The sequence below is a fragment of the Diabrotica undecimpunctata genome, chromosome 4 (assembly GCF_040954645.1).
Source record: "Diabrotica undecimpunctata isolate CICGRU chromosome 4, icDiaUnde3, whole genome shotgun sequence".
Classification (NCBI taxonomy): domain Eukaryota; kingdom Metazoa; phylum Arthropoda; class Insecta; order Coleoptera; family Chrysomelidae; genus Diabrotica; species Diabrotica undecimpunctata.
The window spans coordinates 72330845-72351015 of NC_092806.1; the positions used below are offsets into that span (position 1 = coordinate 72330845).

Genomic DNA, 20171 nt, shown 5'->3' on the forward strand with positions numbered 1-20171 from the left:
AGAAATGGACATGCGTAATATCATCAATGGTAAAATAATGTAGAAAGCCACTGAAATAAAAAAAATATAGCAAAAATCAAAGAGTAAAATCGGTAAAGATTAGACAGGATCTAGATATAGACCATGCGTAGACCACATTTACACACTAGATCAACTGCTTATTAGAAAATAGAAAAACTACAAAAAAAAAATATAGGTACATATTAAAGATAGATTCAAACTCCATAAAAAAACCGAGTAGTAAAATATATTCAATAGTGCCAATTTTTACGGTTTTCACCACTTGTAAACACTTCTTATTCGGTAGACACAGTCTCGCGTTACCTCGCAAAGTAAACGGTCACCCACCGAAAAAACAGTTCCAGTTCTAGAAAACCGGTATATCAAGAGAAGACTACGCAGTGGTCCAAATCGAAAAACCCTCAAAACGGATGGCTAAACTGCATATACGTTTATCAACGGGTGCGAAAACCGCGCACGGTATCACGGTATAAATGAGTCGCAAATGTGGACGCGTGGACTACCAGAAACAGACAGTGTATGCGGAATTGCAAGCTTAGAGGTATCATGTAAGGTACCAAAACCTGCAATCAACGCATCGAAATCAAACGGGCGTGGCGCTAGCAGGTGGATAATTCCTAGGACCAGTTTATTGAAAGATATAGCTGACAAGGGAATATCGGAGAACAGACGAGAGGGAAGAGGAACCACCAACGATTCTTGAAGTTAAATATGCAGTTAAAAAACTAGCCAGAAACAAATCACCCGGAATAGATAATCTCCCAGTTGATCTATATAAAGAAGGTGGCCATGATACCATAATGGCATTACAGCAGCTTATAAAAGAAATATTGATACAGAAATCCCTTCCCAATGATTGGAATATCGGAATACTTTGTACCATACCCAAAAAAAGGGATATCTTTGAATGCTCTAACACAGAGGAAATACGCTTCTAAATGCAGGGTATGTAATATTTTCTACAGTACTATATCATCGTATGGCACCATATCCAGAACGGATAGTAGGAAAATACCAGGCTGGTTTCAGAGGTGGTATATCGACAATTCATCAGATTGTAACCCTGAAACAAATTTTGGAAAAAACACTGGAATATGGCATTGATACTTATCACATATTTATAGACTACAAAGCAGCCTACAACTCTGTAAATAGAAGAAAAATGTTCAAAGCAATGAAAGAGCTAGGAATACCAAATCAGTTGGTAAACTTAACTAAACTACCTCTTGAAAAAGTTAAAGGTAGATTACGAAATCAGGGGGAACTGTCTGAACCTTTTAAAACAAATAACGGGCCGCGCTAGGGAGATCCTCTCTCCTGTATACTGTTCAATCTGGCTCTGGAAAAAGTCATACGTATGTCAAAAATTACAACTACTTGTTCTATATATAACAAATCAGTGCAAATTCTGGCCTATGCTGATGATATCAATACTGTTGGGACAACGAAAAACGCTGTACAAGAGGCGTATGCAGTATTAAAAGAATCAGCTACAAAAATGGGTTTATTAATAAATAAAAAACAAAACGAAGTATACGAAAATAAGCACGCAACCACAAATACTACGACCACTTGGTATAGAAAACGATGTCATCAAAGCAGTGAACGAATTTTTATACCTGGGAGCGCTCCTTAACGCTGAGAATAATACTACCGCAGACATAAACCGCAGGATTTTCATGGCCAATAGATGCTATTTTGGGCCCAATCATCTTTAATCCACAATTATATCGAGAAATACAAAAAAAAACTCTACAAAACGATAATACGCCCAGTCCTAACATATGGTTTAAAGACCTGAACTCTAACAAAAAATAATGAAAACATGTTAAAATGTTTCGAAAGAAAAGTACTAAGGCGAATTTATGGAGCAGTGAATGACAATGTAGTGTGGAGAAGATGATACAACTTCGAACTTTATAGAATATACCAGGAACCTGATATCGTAAAACAGATTAAAATAGGACGTCTGAGGTGGATAGGGCATGTAATGCGGATGGAACAAAATGACCCAGCTAGAAAAACGCTCCTTCATAGACCTATTGGTTAGAGAAGAAGAGGAAGACCTTAAACAAGGTTCCTTGATAACATCGATGAAGACATGAGAAAAATGGGAATACGTGCTTGGCGAAGAAAGGCGATGGATAGGGACGACTAGAGAGAAATTCTTGAGGAGGCTAGGACCCAGTAGGGTTGTAAAGCCAGAATGATGATGATAAAGATTAAGCAATTCCGTTCCGGTTTGACTTATATACTGTTTGAGATGCTGCAAAAGCGGAAACCTCAGCAAAGAAAACTCCGAAAAATTAATTATCTGTCCATACTGTAAACAACAACACAGGTCTACTGCATGCCCCACGATAGATGTTCTTAAATGTCCCAACTGTAATGGAGACCACCGAGCATTTTTACAAAAATGCCCACACTGAAGAATCCAACCAAAAGAACAAAACAAACAGAACCCGTACACACTTCCAAGCAAATCCCTTCATACGACCTATCCTCGGACATAAAATCCCTAATCCACTTCACATCCATGATCCTCTTCAATGTCTTCCCTGAAAAGAGGAGTAACACACTCCGCCATTTAAATCAAATTTCTAATGCATTTTATGGGTATCAACCTCCTGGTACAACAATTCTATAACCCAAACCTTCACTCAATTCCGCACATAAACTCACAATAAAACACACACATATATCATTCATATATTACACTTATCATTTACCCACACATACACGTTACCTTCATCCAAGCTACCAATTAGTAACATAAGAGCAAAAAGAAAGCGTGATTTTACTAAAACTTGAACATGAAAAATGAAGAAATAACATCGAGTGGATGGAATAAGAATTAGATCTATACTCATTATCACTGTCGTCGGTATATTCATTTCAATTGTAAATCATGACTGGGTTAATTGCATCAATTGATTTTTACGCATCAAACATTCTTATATTAACTTTTCACATTTCCGCAGACTTTTTCTCAAATTGCAGGAGTAGAAGTGTTCAATGTTTCTTGCCATGTTTCCAAAACTGCTGCGTCACTTACGTCCAATATATGTAGTTATCGTAGTAAGTTTTGCTTATTCTCTTAATATGTTCAGTGGGACTGAATTTACACCAACCGAACGGTTCAACTGGTCGCTTATGCCGATAATATTAATATTATGACTAGAACATCAATAGGAGCACAGGAAACATAAGCAGAGTTAAAAACGCAAACAAAAATGCTAGGTCTGGAAATTAACACAGAAAATACAAAAATAATAAAATAATGATACAGACGAGAAGAAATATAGTCTCAAAAAACATTATAAATGAAGATTATATTAAAACGGTTAGAAAGTTTACATATGTCTGGGAGTAGAAATATATGCCGAAGGATAAGAAGATGGAGAAATGCGGAAGAGAATAACGCAGGCAAACACAGCTTATTTTGCTCTCTCCCATATATTTCCGTCTAAAAATGTCTACCGAAATACAAAGATAAGAGTCTAAAGAACCTTAATTCGACCAATAGCATGATATGGCAGTGAAGCAAGGGTCCTGAAAGAGACAACTAAAAGCAAACCCGATACATTCGAAAGGAAAGTACTGAAGAGAATACTAGGACCTGTGAGAGAAAACGGAATCTTCAGAAGTCAATACAACAACGAGCTTTATCAACTCAAGGAAGCACCACTGTCAGATTTCATTAGAATACAAAGATTGCAATTGGTCGGACATGTAATAAGAACTGGAGATGATAGCCTGGGAAGACACAATAAACAGCGACGCACAAGCCCTTTTAGAAGTCCGTGTATGGAGAAGATCAGCCACAGACAAGCAAGGGTAGACGCAAAAAATAAAAGAGGCCAAGGCTCAATTGGGGCTGTAGTGCCGTAGAAAAATAAGAACGCAGAAGTGGTAACATATTATGTCTAAAACTATGTAAAATCTCGTCTACTATAAATATTTTTTGTTTTTCATTCCTTTAGGCTAACTGTAATAATTCTGGCTTAAAGCAATTTTGAGAAAATAAAATATTTTTATATGTTAATATTTCTTTTATTTTATAATGTACTGTCCAGGAATTTGTTCGTTGCTTATTTAACATCTTAACAATATTTAACAATCCAAAACTATAACAGATAGTTCATGTAAACTTGCAAACACTGTTTCTTTTAACAATTTCACAAACATCTCCGTATTTATGTTATCGTGATAATCAGCCAATTTTGATTTTGACGAAAATATAAGATCCGCTCCATCAATAAAACCATGTTTTTACCTGCATGCAATATAATATGTCTCCCTCTCTCAATATCGGTGTATTTTATGGATTTTATACTCTCGTCCTGCCAAATCCGTTTTATTTCACCTTTGGCAAAAATCAACATTTCGTAAAATACACAAATAAACCGTGTTTTGTTTTAATTATTATAGTTTCTTAAAAATTCCTGTCTTTTTCGAACTAAACGAGCTCTTTAACATAAGAGTTTTCTATTGACTTTCATTTTAAACATAAAACCAATCTATTTGAAAACTCTATAGAGTTTCGAATTCGAATGGAAAATTCGAATATATTTCTATCTTTTAATTTTTTTATTATCGTCTCTAAAGAAACATGTTCTTTATTTTTACGCATTTTATATATAATGTTTCGTATTTCAAACTTACAACCCTCAGGAAGATCTTTAGTCTGAGGGCGTAGTCTAGGTTTATATTGTGCGACCCCTTCTTTATTATTTACACTTTTTTTGTTTTTCAAAACTGACTTGAGTTTTGTGTCTCTAACAAGCACTGTATTATGGCTTTGTACACTCGTTTATGTATGGATTGCACTGGTACAAAAGTCACTAAGAATTAAATCAATGATATCTGCTTATAAATAAATTTATATACTATAAGCAAGTACTAGATGTAAAGTTAAAATTTAGATAACATAGATAATGAACACAAGTAATTATCATAAGAAACACCGACGAATGCCAGCAATACTCAAATCAAAATTTAAGGTAAAATTATATTTAATGAAAAGAGTTAACAATCCGGTTTTATGAAATCTTTAAATTATCAAAAATACCAGAGCACTCGAGAACCAGCATTATGAAAAGAGCAAAAAAATTATCCAAATAATTACAGAGAAATTAATCCCTTGTTATATATCACTCTGACACTCTTAACGTAAACTAATAATAAATAAACTAACAAAATCGTTATAAAGCAGACGAAAAACACAGATTCAGAAGCGCAGGAGATGCGACTCGATCTTGCGTATGTCTTGCCTTGTCTTGTGTATGTCAAAAAATTGACAAAGAATATTATGTAAGAAACAGAGGCCGAAGTAAAATTACCGACAGAAACAACGTAGACACTCTATATTATACAGTGTACGTCAAGAATTTTTTCGTTAATATATTCTCTGGACGATAAAACCTAAATTAATAAAATTTTATATAACTAATTAAAACGCCGGCTTATATAGGTTTTGGTATATTTTAGTGACGCAATAATTGAACACGGTGGATGACTACATTTTGTAATTTGTTTTTAATCGGACCATATAGCAAGTACCCAACCTCTACTCATTTGGAAAGAATGAATTTTCCTCTTAGGGGAAATGAAAGCCATATAGCTTAAACCTCAATAATAGGGATGCTTTCAGAAACGAAAACTTTTCTACTCACCATTCTAAATTAGAGAGCAATCAAGACATTGAAGAACAAAAAAGCCAAAGGACCCGGAGGAATACTAAACGAACTAATTAAAAACGGAACGGAAAAGTTATTCCGCATGCTACATAGAATGTTCGAAAGAGGACTAAATGGAGAAGAAATACCTGCGGAATGGACACAAGCATACATCACATCCATACATAAGAAAGGAAACAGGAAAAAATGTGAAAACTATAGAGGAATTAGTATAATATCGTCGGTAGGTAAACTTTACGGGAAAACTATTAAGGAAAAACTAGAAACTGAAATAATAGGAAAAATTGGAGAAGACCAAGCAGGGTTCACAGTAGGAAAATCATGCCTAGATCATACGTACACATTAGAACAACTGATAGAGAAGAAAATGGCAAAAGGTAGACCGGTCCATCTGGCGTTTGTTGATCTAAAGAAAGCATATGACTCAATACCTAGAGTCAAATTATGGGAAGCAATGAATGATCTCGGAATCCGACAAACACTAATAAAAGCAGTTAAAGCACTATACAAAGAAAACAAAGTAGCTATTAAATGTGGAAATAAAGCCTACAATCCATTTAAGACGACAAAAGGACTTCTACAAGGCTGTGCTACGTCCCCTACTCCGTTTAAAATATTCTTGGAAAAGGCACTCAAACCATGGAGGAGAAAGTGCGAAGGAATGGGCATACCAGTACGAGATGAATACCTATACACCTTAAGTTTTGCCGACGATCAAGTAGTCATCGCACAAGATGAAGAAGATCTCAGCTTTATGCTCAGAAAACTAGAAGAAGAATATTAAAACAACGGAATGGAAATAAACTTAGAGACAACCCAATACCTAACAACAGAAAACAAGGATATGAGAAACCTAGAGATAGACGAGGGAAGACAAATAAATGGAACAGATAAATTCAAGTATTTAGGAACCATAATATCGAACCAGGGAACAACAGAAGAAGATATAAACAACAGACTGAGACAAATAAGAAACTGTATAAGACAACTAAACTCAGTGTTGTGGGATAAGAACATTACGATAAAGACAAAAAAGAGAATATATAATACCCTGACAAGAAGTATCCTGACATATGGGTCCGAAAACTGGACAATAAACAAGAGAAATAGAGGTAGAAATGGAGTTCCTGAGGAGAAGCTGTAGACTTACAAAAAGAGACAGAATTGAAAACGCAGAGATTAAGCGGAGAATGGGAGTGCAATCAGACATAATCGACTATATAGAGGAGAAGAGACTATCCTGGTATGGGCCACGTCAGAAGAGCGGACAGAGGACGCTGGATCAAAATCACAGAATGGAGCCCGATTGGAAGAAGAAAGAGAGAAAGACCCCGAAGGTTATTCAGAGATGAAATCGACGAGGCTATGGAGAAAAGAACCCTGCGAGATGGAGACTGGAATGGCAGGAAAAATTGGAGAAAACGGTTGAGTGAAGGAAGACAGTGAAAACTGTGGAAATCCTTAGTAGTAGTAGTAGCATTCTAAATTAGGTTTTTCTATAGACATGTAATACAGATAGACTGATCGTTACAATACAAGCCCGTTTCCCCAGTGCGACAGAGAAAACTGACGTAAAGCAGTCTCTGCATATCTTTCTAATTTGTCAGGTTTATCGACTTCATGACCTCAATGTTCAATGAGAAGGTCACGTGGTCGATTAAATCCGGCCCATTAGACAGAGATGCAGAAACTGCTTTACGTCAGTTTTCTCTGTCGCACTGGGGGAACATTACTATATTGCAGCAGTCAGTCTATCTTGTATTATATGTCTATGAGTTTTTGTAACAAAAATAACCTGAAATACATAAAAAATCCTCAGGTCCAAAATAACAAATGCCTGTATGGATATTAAACCCAAGAAACCATTTAACATCTTATCGGAGGCTGCCAGGCATTTGGCGGAACTGACTGAGAAGGAATAATATTCCATTCCAGACATATCTTAAAACCTGCACCTTCTTTAATCCAATTATCTTCCTTAATATTAATATGTCCCTAATAGTATGCACTATACTCACAGACCAACCAGTGGTAAATAGAATCTCTACTAGTTATTAAAACAACAACTCTTATTGATTTGATGATATCAAACAACCATAATCTGTATGATAAATATAACGAGAAAATGGCCAAGTATAGAGAAGATAATGGTAATGATCACTTCTATATATATAAGACTTCAATAAAACCATGCAGAAAGCGATCTTAACACTCGCATGCTGAAGAATTTTTTTTGGGGCACAGGTCCCTTTTACTCTGACATACCAGGTCTCTCGAATATTTAAAAAGTCCCACCAAAGCTTAATCCTTTTGATATCATAAGTATCTGAGTAAATTATATACTTTTTTTAATGGCATTGACATTAGTCATTCATCCAGTTGCATTAGATTTCCTAATCAGGCAAATAAACAATCCTATGTTTAATAAAAAATTACCGGATAACTAATAGAAGAAGATACGATAAGCAAGCATACGGTGTCACTTCTTGCTTCTCATAAAGGGGCCTTTCAATACATTTTTAGTAGACAAACAAAACTGAACCACGGATAAGGTGTTATAAAATTATTTCTATACTTAGAGGGTATGAAAGTGGTATGGAATTAATCGGAATAATAATAACAATAATTTGCGTGAATTATCTATTATTGTTTTTTTGAGGTTTTTGGGCCGAAACTGATAATAGTGTAGGTGTCGTTAGAAAATAACTTCAAACTCGCTTTCAAATACAGTATTACCTAGATTATGATCTTTTTAACCATCATTTCACAAAATGGTGCCCGTCCGATATGTTATTGATTATATCACTAAAATATTATAAAAACAATAATTAAAAACGAGAAAATTTCGACGCATTATGTATAAAAGATAGACACTAGAAAACTAAACAAAATAAATGCGGTACCTACATAAAATATAAAATATTAAAAGGAACATTTAAATATGAAACAGATGTATATTTTGAGATAAAAAAGTAACAGGAGAAGGATGAAGTGAATTAAAAAGTAATAACAAAAATTGTAATCCGATATTGTAATCTTTCATTGATGAAAAAATATTATAAGTAAGATCAAATAGTAATAAAATATTAAGATCAACAAAAACTTTAAAGTATATAAGTAAGCTTTTATTTCCTTATAATCATTTTGTCAGCATTTAACATTAAGGCAAATTTGAAGGTGAAATGTTAAAATTATTTTATATTATTTTAGTAATAATGAAATGTTAACGCCGGCAATTATAAACATACGTTGGGTGCTTTTTCATTAAATTTTGTTCCAGAAATTTAATTTCGGTTGTGAATTTTTTATTTTGAAACAGAGTACGTATATTTTATAAATTAAAATAAGCTTAAATTCACATCTAAATTACACATTTTACGGAATATGTAAAATAATGAAATTTGAGTATACCTACTCGTAAGTACTCACACTTCTTGCAACTAATTTTCCTAATGCCATTTTGCACTTGACAGAAATAAGGGCTCCGGTCACTATCTCGGACAATTAACTGCAATGGATGCTTTAAGCTAAATCTTGTTTTCTACTTTACATAAAGTGTTTACTGTCAACAAAATAACTGAGTTCTAATAATTTAGAGCTTAATAAATACCAACTAACAAATCAATATTTTACTCATTAAATACTACAAACAATATTTTAGTTCAAAAATTACGAATTAATTAAATCAATTTAAAATTAAGGTATATAATATATATATATATATATATATATATATATATATATACATATATGTATATATATGTATATATATATATATATACAGCCCTTGCTGTCCAATTTTGGACATAGGCCTCCTCTTCCTTCTTCCACATCTCTCTGTTGTAGGCAGTTGTATCCACTTCGGGCCTGCGTGTTTCTTCAAGTCATCTAACCATCGCATTTGTGGCCTTCCTCTTTTTCGTTTGTAACTGAAATGATAAAGCAAAACCTAGGATATAAGGTTTTAATCAACATAAATTGTACATATAATGTTAACAAAAACAATAGAAATTAATATGGCAGTGACAGTGACTTCTTTCAAACACTGACAGCATAAAGTTGCCTACAATATTAGAAGTCTACAGCCAAAGCAATACTAAGGAGGTTAATATCACATCATTCTCCCACACTATAATCTTCCAAATACCGTGGTAAATGACGAATTCTTTTAGATCTTCTAGGTAGTGCTGAAGGAGGCGATAAGCTCTGTTCAGAACTCATTGGGGGTTCTTCAAGAAGTAATGAATCCGGTGGAGGGGGAGATGTAGATGTATCTGCCAGGGGCTGCATGTTTTGCGTGGTTGTATTGGATGAGGAATCATTAAGACTCGAATGTAACTCATGTGGGTCTTCTACGAACACTGATTCTTGACCTGGTATATCTAGTATTTCCCCTTCACCTCGTCCACATGGAGCCAGATGACGATTAGACACTGTGGTCTCCCGTCCGTCTTTCAGTTTAACAAAAGAGTATTCAGGATTTGCCTCTATTACCTCCACTTCCTCTACGATAGGCTGGTACTTGTTCTTCCGATCGAACCTTTTCATCAAGACATGCCCAGATTCTGCTAGCCATGACGGTATTGTATTCCCATTTGGAGATCGACGTGTGTGCACGAACATCCTTTCATGCGGCGTACAGTTAGTTGCGGTACACAACAGTGAACGAATGGAATGCAGCACGACAGGTAGGTATTGTTCCCAATTCTCAATAGGTGCTTCATGTGATTCACAGGCCAGTTGAATAGCTTTCCAGACAGTAGAATTCAACTTCTCCACTTGACCATTTCCTTGAGGATTATAAGCAGTAGTTCTACTTGTAGCGATTCCTCTGGCGTTGAGAAACTCTTTGATTTCAGCTGACAGAAATTGAGCCCCCCTATCCGAATGAATGTATGCAGGCATTCCAAACATCATGAATAAGTTATTTAAATTCTTGATTACTGTTTTGGCACTAATGTCACTGCATGGGAAAGCAAATGGGAATCTGGAATACTCATCTATTACCGTAAGAATATAATGATTATTGGTATTCGAAGGCACTGGTCCTTTAAAGTCAATACTAAGGCGTTCGAAGGGAGATGTGGCTTTTATAAGCTTTGGAAAAAGCCCCTCATTTTTAAAGTATCTCGGCTTAATTTTAGCACATACCCCACAGTCACGAGTCATAGTCTTGACTTCATTGAGAGAGAAAGGCAAATTCTTTGATTTTATCCAATGAAACATACGTGTTACCCCTGGATGACAAAGTGCATTGTGAAGTGACTTGAGTTTTGATGCACCTGCCGCCGTGGTAGTAGCACAAGAGCAGATGCGCGATAAAGCATCCGCTGCTTGGTTATCTTTTCCTGGTCGATACACAATGTCATATTTATAAGGTGCCAATTCAAGTCGCCATCTTTGTATTTTCTCATTTTTAATCTTGCTGGAATGCTTCGTGTTGAACATAAATGTTACAGACTTTTGATCAGTAATGATTGTGAAAGGCTTTCCTATAAGAAAATGGCGCCACTTCTTTAGAGATTCAACAATAGCATATGCTTCTTTCTCCACAGCAGAATGGTTCAGCTCACTAGAGTTAAGTGATCTTGAAAAGAAAGCAACGGGTCTGGAATCCTGACTCAAGGTAGCAGCAATTGAGTGTTCTGAAGCATCAGTTTCAACAACAAATGGCATATTTTCGTTGATAGCGTGAACAGATGACTTTGCAACTATAGATTTCAGATTTTCAAAACAAGATAAAGCATCTTCGTTCAATGGAAAATTGTTGACATGAGCTAATGTGTGGACCCTTTCGGAAAATTTGGGAATCCATTTTGAATAATGGGCAAACATACCTAATACCCTTCTGAGAGATGCAGTGTCATTCGGTGGAGGCATCTTTAATAAGGGTTGTAGTCTGCTAGCATCGGGCTTTATGACATGGTTTGGTCCTATAGTATAACCAAGTAAGTTTATTACTGTTTGATTGAATTTGCTCTTGGTTTTGTTTAGTGTCAAGCCATATTTGTCTGTGGCCTTCAGAAAGTTCTCAAGATTTTTGTCATGCTCTACCTTCGTCTTACCACAAACAGTTATATCATCAAGATAGGCATATGTCCCTTCAAGGTTTTCTGTGCGTATGAGCCAGTCGATTGTTCTTTGGAAACTGGCTACACCATTGGTAACACCAAACGGAATGCGACAAAATTGGTACAGTTTCCCAGCGGCTTCAAAAGCTGTGTACATCTTTTCATGTGGAAGTATTGGAACCTGATGGTATGCACTTTGGAAATCTATTGCACTAAAGACAGTAAATTGTGATACATTGGAAACCATTTCCTCGATATTTGGCAGTGGATAGGCATCAAGTTGAGTGAATCGATTAATTGTTTGAGAATAATCAATGACAAGCCGCTTCTTGTGAGTTTCGTTTTTGGTGATAAGCACTTGCGCTCTCCAAGGGGACTGACTTTCTTCAATAATGCCATCATTTAAAAGCTTCTTTACCTCATTTTTAATAAAAATCTGATCTTCAGCACTATGCCTGCGCGATTTTACTGCGATAGGTTTACAATTTGAAGTCAGGTTACAAAATAAAGGAACTGCAGGTACTGAGGCTTCAACTACACTACATACCTTGAATACTTCTTTAGGTCCTCCAAATTCAAACTCTAGACTCGAGTGGTTAGATAGAACATCATGACCAATTATAATATCAGCACAGAGATTTTTAACTATAAGTAAATTAATGTTGTCGTAGGAGTGGCCACCAATTTTAATATTTTGAGTAGTCACACCTTTAACTTCAGAGGTGTGTGATAATGAGGCCATAGAAACAGTCTGAATACAAGGCTTCCTAGGGAGTTTGCACAGGTTAGCAAAGTCTTCATTAATAAAACTGACAGAGCTACCAGTATCTATAAGGGCATCAGCACGAAGACCTTTTATAGATGCAGGCACTATAGCTTTTTTCAATGAAGCAGGATTAGCAGCAATAATGCAGGCTGTGCAGTTTTCATAGCCTTCAAATACGTTGGCAGATGCACTAGTGCTCTTGGAGCGGCAAACCTTTGCAAAGTGTCCCTTTTTATTACAGGATTTGCAAATGGATTCTCGAGCGGGACAGTTCTTCCTTGAATGTATTGGCCCACCACAGAAAAAACATTTGTGTCCTGACCTAGAAGAGTTAGTAGAGTTGGTAGCAGCTGTCACAGTGACACATTCAGAATTTGTTGGAGAGCTCTGTGACTCAAATTGATAGTTACCAGGTAGCGCACTAAGTGTCGAATGTTGGTTTGAATAAACCTGAGAGTTGAGTTCTGCCATTTCCATTGAAATAGCTATATTATAAGTTTCTTCTAAAGTTAGCGTTAAACTCTCTAACAGTCTCGATCGTATCTTTGTGGATGTCATTCCAGCGATAAAAGCTCCACGGATTGTATCATTTTTATTAGTATCAGCATCTACAGCAGTAAAATTGCAGTCTTTTGCTAACTGTTTTAAAGATTGCATGTAAGAATCGATAGACTCATCTGCCTGTTGTCGTCTAGTGGTTAGTATGTGACGAGCATGAATAGTATTGTTTGGTTTGATGTATATTTTGTCAAGAGTTTGAATGGATTCGTTGTAAGTGTTACAATCACTTATATATGTATATACTCGTGGCGAAATATGATTTATTAACAGTTGTAGCTTAGTATCATTAATATCTAGGGGTGGTACAGCAGCACTATCAGCAGAAACAGCGGGAGTGACAATATGGGCAGCTAAAAAGTTCATAAAAGTTCTTTTCCAATGGTCCCATTCCTTTGCTGTTGATTTCACAGATGGATCCCCGTCGAACCTCTCGGGTCTCAGATACTTCTCCATTTATGTTGATTAAATTGAAATGATAAAGCAAAACCTAGGATATAAGGTTTTAATCAACATAAATTGTACATATAATGTTAACAAAAACAATAGAAATTAATATGGCAGTGACAGTGACTTCTTTCAAACACTGACAGCATAAAGTTGCCTACAATATTAGAAGTCTACAGCCAAAGCAATACTAAGGAGGTTAATATCACATCAGTAACTATATGGTCTCCAGTGTATCATCATATTATTCCATCTGTCGTCTTTCTGTCTTATGATATGTCCAGCGAACTTCCACTTAAGTTTTGCTATCTGCGTTAATACATCGGCCACTTTTGTTTAGTTGCGGATCCAAGTATTTCTTTTCTTGTATGATAGCCTGATGCTCAGCATTTGCCTTTCCATGGCTCTTTGGGTCTTTGCTATTTTTTCCATGTTTTCCTTTGTAAACCCCCAAGTTTGAGAACCGTAAGAACCCGTGAGAACAGGAAGTATACATTGGTTGAAGATTCTTGTTTTTAAATATTGGGGGTATTTTCTATTTTTTAGTATATAGGAAAGTTTTCCGAAAGATACCCAAGACTACCGTATTCTTCTCTTAAGTTCTCCGGTCTGATTTTCTTTATTTAATTTAATTAGTTGTCCCAAATATACATATTCTTTTACTTGTTCTATAGTTGTTTGTGCAATTGTAATTATTAATTCTTCTGGTTGATTGGTCATAATTTTCGTTTTATTATAATTCATTTGTAGACCTATTTTTGTTGATTCGCTATTTAATTCATCCATCATATTTTGCAATTCTTCCCTTTTATCTGTTATTAATACAATGTCGTCTGCATATCTTAAGTGATTCAAGTATTGGCCATTTATGTTAATACCCCGTTTTTCACATTGTAATTTCCTCATAACGTCTTCCAAAAGCTGGATTGAATAGTTTGGGTGATATAGTGTCACCCTGTCTGACTCCTCGCCGTATCTTAATGAGCTCCGTTTGTTCAACTATTTTGATGGATGTTGTTGCTTGATCATATACATTGGAAATTAAGTCCGTGTATCTATAGTCTATTCTCCCATTTTGTAAAGACTTCTTTACTGCCCAATGTTTAACCTTATCGAATGCTTTTTCAAAGTCTACAAATGCCATATACATTGGGATTTGATATTCGTTGGCCTTTTCAATTAATATTTTTATCGTAAGCAGATGATAGCTTGTACTGAATCCTTTTCTAAATCCGGCTTGCTCTCTTGACTGGTAATTATCTAACTTAGTTGTTAATCTGTTTGTTAGTAGTTTAGCTAACAGTTTGTACATTACATTCAGTAGCGTTATGGGCCTATAGTTTTTCAGATCTTTTCTATCGCCTTTCTTAAACAATAATAGTGTTATTGCCTCGTTTCATGTGGTGGGTATTTGTTTTGTGTTCAATATTTTATTCATTAGTACATAAAGGACTTCCACTGTAGTTTTACCCCCATTTTTTAGCATTTTCACAGTTATTCCATCTTTCCCAGGAGATTTGTTATTCTTCATTTCTTTGAGTGCCTTTTTTATTTCATTTTTACTGATTTCTGGTTGTAGGTCAGAGTTAACGTTGTAGGTAATGAAGAAAACCAAGAAAACCCAGAAAACAAAATGTTGATATACCAACAATGGAGTAGGATTTATACATACAATACACATACAATCACATACAATCTACCAAGGGCATATCAGATAGAGAAGCAAACACGACGCTTAAATTAAAAAGAACGTCCTTAAAAATCATACAGGTGTACGCTCCAACAAGTACCTATAGCGATAAAGATATTGAACATTTCTACGAAAAAAAACAACAGCTATGGAAGAAAACAAATCAAAATTAACGCTAATAATCGGGGACTTCAATGCCAAAATAGGAGAACAACTATATAAAGAAGAAGACAAAGTAGGACATCATGGATACGGTAAAAAAACGATAGGGACACACATTGATTGAGTTACTTGGAGGAGAAGCAACTATATGCAATGAATACATTCTTTAAGAAAAAACCCCAAAGAAAATGGATATGGATTAGTCCCAATGGTGAAACTAAAAACGAAATTGATTATATTCTTTCAACACAAAAATCCATGGTTAAAGACGTAACAGCCCTAAATCGCTTCTTAACTGGTAGCGACCATAGACTAGTCCGAGCCAAGCTGATCATTGATAGTAGATTTGAAACAAGAAAAAAAATGAAAAATATTCAGAAATTAGACATAGAAAAACTAAAACACGAAAACAGACGTACGAAGAGAGACTAAAGGAAATATTACCGACCAAGGAAGATATAGAATACAAACATATCGATGAAATAAACATGATATTTACTGAAACTCTAATGAAAGTGGGTAAAGAAATAGCACAGACAACAACAAAAAAAGAAAGTTTCATATCCCAGGAAACATAGATTCTTATGAGCATAAGAAGAACATTACTAGAACAAGGGGACAGAAATAAAATGGAATAAGAATTAAACAAAACTATTAGAAAAAATATTAAGGAGTGTAAACGGAGAGTACAGGAGGAAAAGATAGAGAAAACAATTGAAAAAAAATAGAAACATGAAGTACTTAAAGCAGAACCTGGAAAACATACAAATTAAAAGCATAAAGAACAAAGAAGGAGTGTAGACCAACAATATAAAAGAAATTTTACAGATAACGCACGAATAATATACAAATCTCTATAAAACAGAACAAAAACCAACCCAAGAAATCCGTAATCAGTTACAACTGAAAATAAAGAACGTTAACGTTATATATATATATATATATATATATATATATATATATATATATATATATATATATATCTATTTATATATATATATCTATATATATATATATATATATATATATATATATATATATATATATCTATTTATATATATATCTATATATATATATATATATAATATATATATATATATATATATATATATATATATATATATATATATATATATATATATATGTTCGGATAAGTTTCCGCGGTCAGATAAATGAAAATTACTGAGTTCTCGGGAAGAACCGCGTTGAGAATTTAAAACTCGACGTTTCGGCACCCATTTTGGAGCCATTATCAAGAGGTATACGGTTCGGTTCGAGTTCGGGGTCTCAATCTGCCTACTCCCCTCACTCGAGACGTACCAGTATCGTGTTCTATATTGCAAGAACTGTCTCTCGGCACTGAGGTCTCAATCTGCCTACTCCCCAGTGTCGAGTCACTCGACATGTATATATATTTATAACAGTACGAAAATATAAACAGTACAGTTTATTTTTAGTGGTAATTTTTAGGTTACGTTTATTGTCATTAAAGTCTATATAATAAGAGAACAAAATAAAAAACAGGTAGGTTTGACTTAGTTCATTTTTATATTTATCTTTATTTTATTCAATTATTTTTTAAATTGTTCTAAAGCGTATCATTGCAATACTCAACATTAATATAATCTGTACTGTATATAAGAGCAAACTGTTCTCGCTTTTGTTATACTATCATTTTGTACTATGATTCCTAGGAACGCTTTTCCCTCGTTGGCACCTACTTAGCCAAGAAGAAATAACCATTATCAAATTTATCGTTTTACTTTTCGAATTAAGGTCTCTATGTCGAAGGTCCGTTAAGAATTTTTGTCTCAAATACAATGTACTTAATAATAATATGTTGTTCTACAATATATTTAATGAAAACAAAAACTCTACATCGAAAATAAAAAAAAATAAAACTAAATATATGCATATTAGCCTCAATAACAGAAACAGAAATATTTTCCGACAGAACAACACCATCAATGACTTTAACTTTGAGCGCATCGGAGAATTTAAGTATCTTGGAACAACAACAACTTAAGTTAATAACGGATCACAAGAAATGAACCTTAGGATACACTGCTTTAAATTTTTTGACCAGGACTTGCGTTGTCTCCCCTGTTCTTATTTCCTTCCACTTTCCCTTGTGTACTAATCGCATCAAGGCACAAGCTTGGAAAACATTAAAGCAATTTAGGAAAAACGAGAAAAATGAAGACAACATTTCTCTCATACAGTTAAATGAATGGGAAGAATATTATACGCAACTGCTGAAAGAGGATAGAGTAGAGTACAGATGAAAAAAGATAAGGGAATTAATAGACAACAGAGACGAAAGACAGGAAATCCCTATAATAACATTATCTGAATTGACGGAAACCTTAAAAGAGGTTAAAAACGAAAAAGCCGCAGGGCCTGGAGACATTCCCATAGAGCTGGTTAAATATGGGCTGACTGCACTTTTAGAATTAATAGTAGACCTTTTCAATAAATGTATGTGTAGAGACCAGGAAATTCCTAAAGATTGGAATAAATCTTATATAAGCTCCATATATAAGAAAGGGAATAAAAGAGGTATAATTATAGAGGTATTAGTGTGCCGAGCTCTGTGGGCCGGTTGTACGGTAGAATATTAAAGAAGAGGGTTGAAAGACAGATACAAGATATTGAAGAACAAAGCGGCTTTCGTACCGGGAGATCCTGCCTTGATAATATATTTATCCTACTACAAATAATTGAAAAGCGTGTCGAAAGAAGTAGAGAGACCCATTTGGTATTTATAGACCTTGAGAAAGCATATGATAGTGTCCAGTTAAAGAAAATGTTTGAGGTCCTCGAAAGGTCCGGTTTGAATTCGACGTATATCCGAGCGATATATAAATTGTACGAAAATGCAGTTAGTTGTGTAAAAATTGGAACCAGAACCTCAAATGAATTTAAAGTCACTAAAGGCCTAAAGCAAGGATGCTGTTTGTCACCGACACTCTTTAAAATATAAGTCCAAGAAGCATTGAGGAATTGGAGAAATAAATGTAGATTTATGGGCATCGAAGTGGGACAAGAAACTCTGTATACATTGTTGTTTGCAGATGATCAGGTGGTGGTTGCAACCGATGAGGAAGATATAAATTATATGAATCGAAAATTATTTGAGGAATATGCCAAATGGGGGCTTACTGTAAACATAAGCAAAACAGAATATTTAAAAATTGGAGGAAATACCACAGATCTGAGGCTTGAAAACGCAGTCATAAAAGGCTGCAACCAGTATAAATATCTAGGAAGCATCATATCAACAGATGGCAGAGTTAAGATAGATGTACAAAACCAAATAACCCAAGGGAAAAAATGCATCCGAATACTGAATTCATTACTGTGGTCTAATAAAATAAAGATGCATACCAAACTTCGCGTATACAGAGCAATTGTAGAACCAATTACCACATATGGTGCCGAATGTTGGACGATGACAAAGAATGAACGAGATAAAGTAGACGTTGTGGAAATGGATTATCTTAGAAGGTCATGTCGAGTATCGAAAATGGAAAGAATCAGGAATGAGGAAATACGAAACCGTACAGGAATTAGAGATACTGTTTCAGATAGAATACAAGGAAGGCAATTACAATGGTATGGTCACGTGATGAGAATGGAGGAGGAGCGGTGGCCAAAGAAAGCCTTAATGTATGTTCCGCCAGAAAGAGGAAAAAGGGGAAGACCACCAAATTCCTGGAGAAGAGAAATTACAAAAAAAATGCAATCTAGAGGCTTAGAAGAGGGAGATTGGAGAGATAGGAAAAGATGGAGGCTGAAATGCGGGAAGCGGCAATCGCCGTAGGACCCCGTTATATGATGATGATGATGATGACTAATTGCATCAGCTCATATTTTTCAGTTCTTAATATGTGACGAAAGCAGCGTATTTTCTCTTCTTTATAGTGTTTAGTATTTCTTTTTCTTTTCTCATCTTTCTTAATATTTTCGTGTTTGTTACGTGTTCTGTCTACGATATTTTTCACATTCTTCGATAACGCCACGTCTCAAAGCTAACAAGTCTGATTTCAGTTGCTTCCGTAACTGTCCAGGTTTCAACTCCATATAAAAGGGTAGCGTAGTAATGTATGGTACTATGTTTTTGGGAAAGAAAAAGTCTAAGGAGGATCTTTGGGCCTGTACTTGATAGAGCAGCAGGACAGTATAGGATAAGAATTAACAAAGAGCTCGAAGAACTATATCCGGATGCAAATATAATAAAAGAAATAAGGGCCAAACGACTCCAGTGGGCAGAACACCTGAGAAGACATTCTGAAAAAAGAGTAGTAAGACTGGTATGGGAAGAAGACCACGTGAACGACCTCGACTTCGGTTGCAAGATAATATAGCAGGAGATCTTAAAGCTATAAGTGTGGAGAATTGGTTGGTAATTGGTCAAAACATAGAGGAATAGAGGCATCTTGTCAAGTCAACTAAAACCCGCGAAGTGTTGTAATGCTACGGAGTATAGTATACAATATATTTGTTTATAAACATTTCTGTTCAACTAAAATGTTCAACAACAAACAACACAAACAACAAACAACAAAACTAGGAGTGTATACCTCTGTATTTCAGATGGAGATATTTGTAACCTTACGCTGTGCAAGAAAAATTAACATAAGAGCTTTCGAACTGAAGGGTACCAATATACGCACATATATGCCGGGAGGAACTTAACAAAATGGCGGAACATATCAGTGTCACTCTGGTATAGGTTCTAGGTCACCGGGGAATAC

At 35.0% G+C, this 20171-nt stretch overlaps 1 protein-coding gene across 2 annotated transcripts in view; it reads right to left on the minus strand.

The window, feature by feature from the left end:
- The window catches only part of AstCC (Allatostatin double C), a 172058-nt gene that overhangs the window by 82779 nt on the left and 69108 nt on the right, over positions 1-20171 (minus strand). Inside the window, exon 1 of one of the 2 annotated variants that reach the window (XM_072527967.1) lies at positions 9150-9257. The exons of the other annotated variant lie outside the window; for it this stretch is intronic. Within the exon in view, the coding sequence (XP_072384068.1) occupies positions 9150-9179 (30 nt within the window). The 5' untranslated portion in view covers positions 9180-9257. Of the gene's footprint in view, positions 1-9149; positions 9258-20171 lie in introns of those variants that run through there. 2 annotated transcript variants of the gene reach the window in all.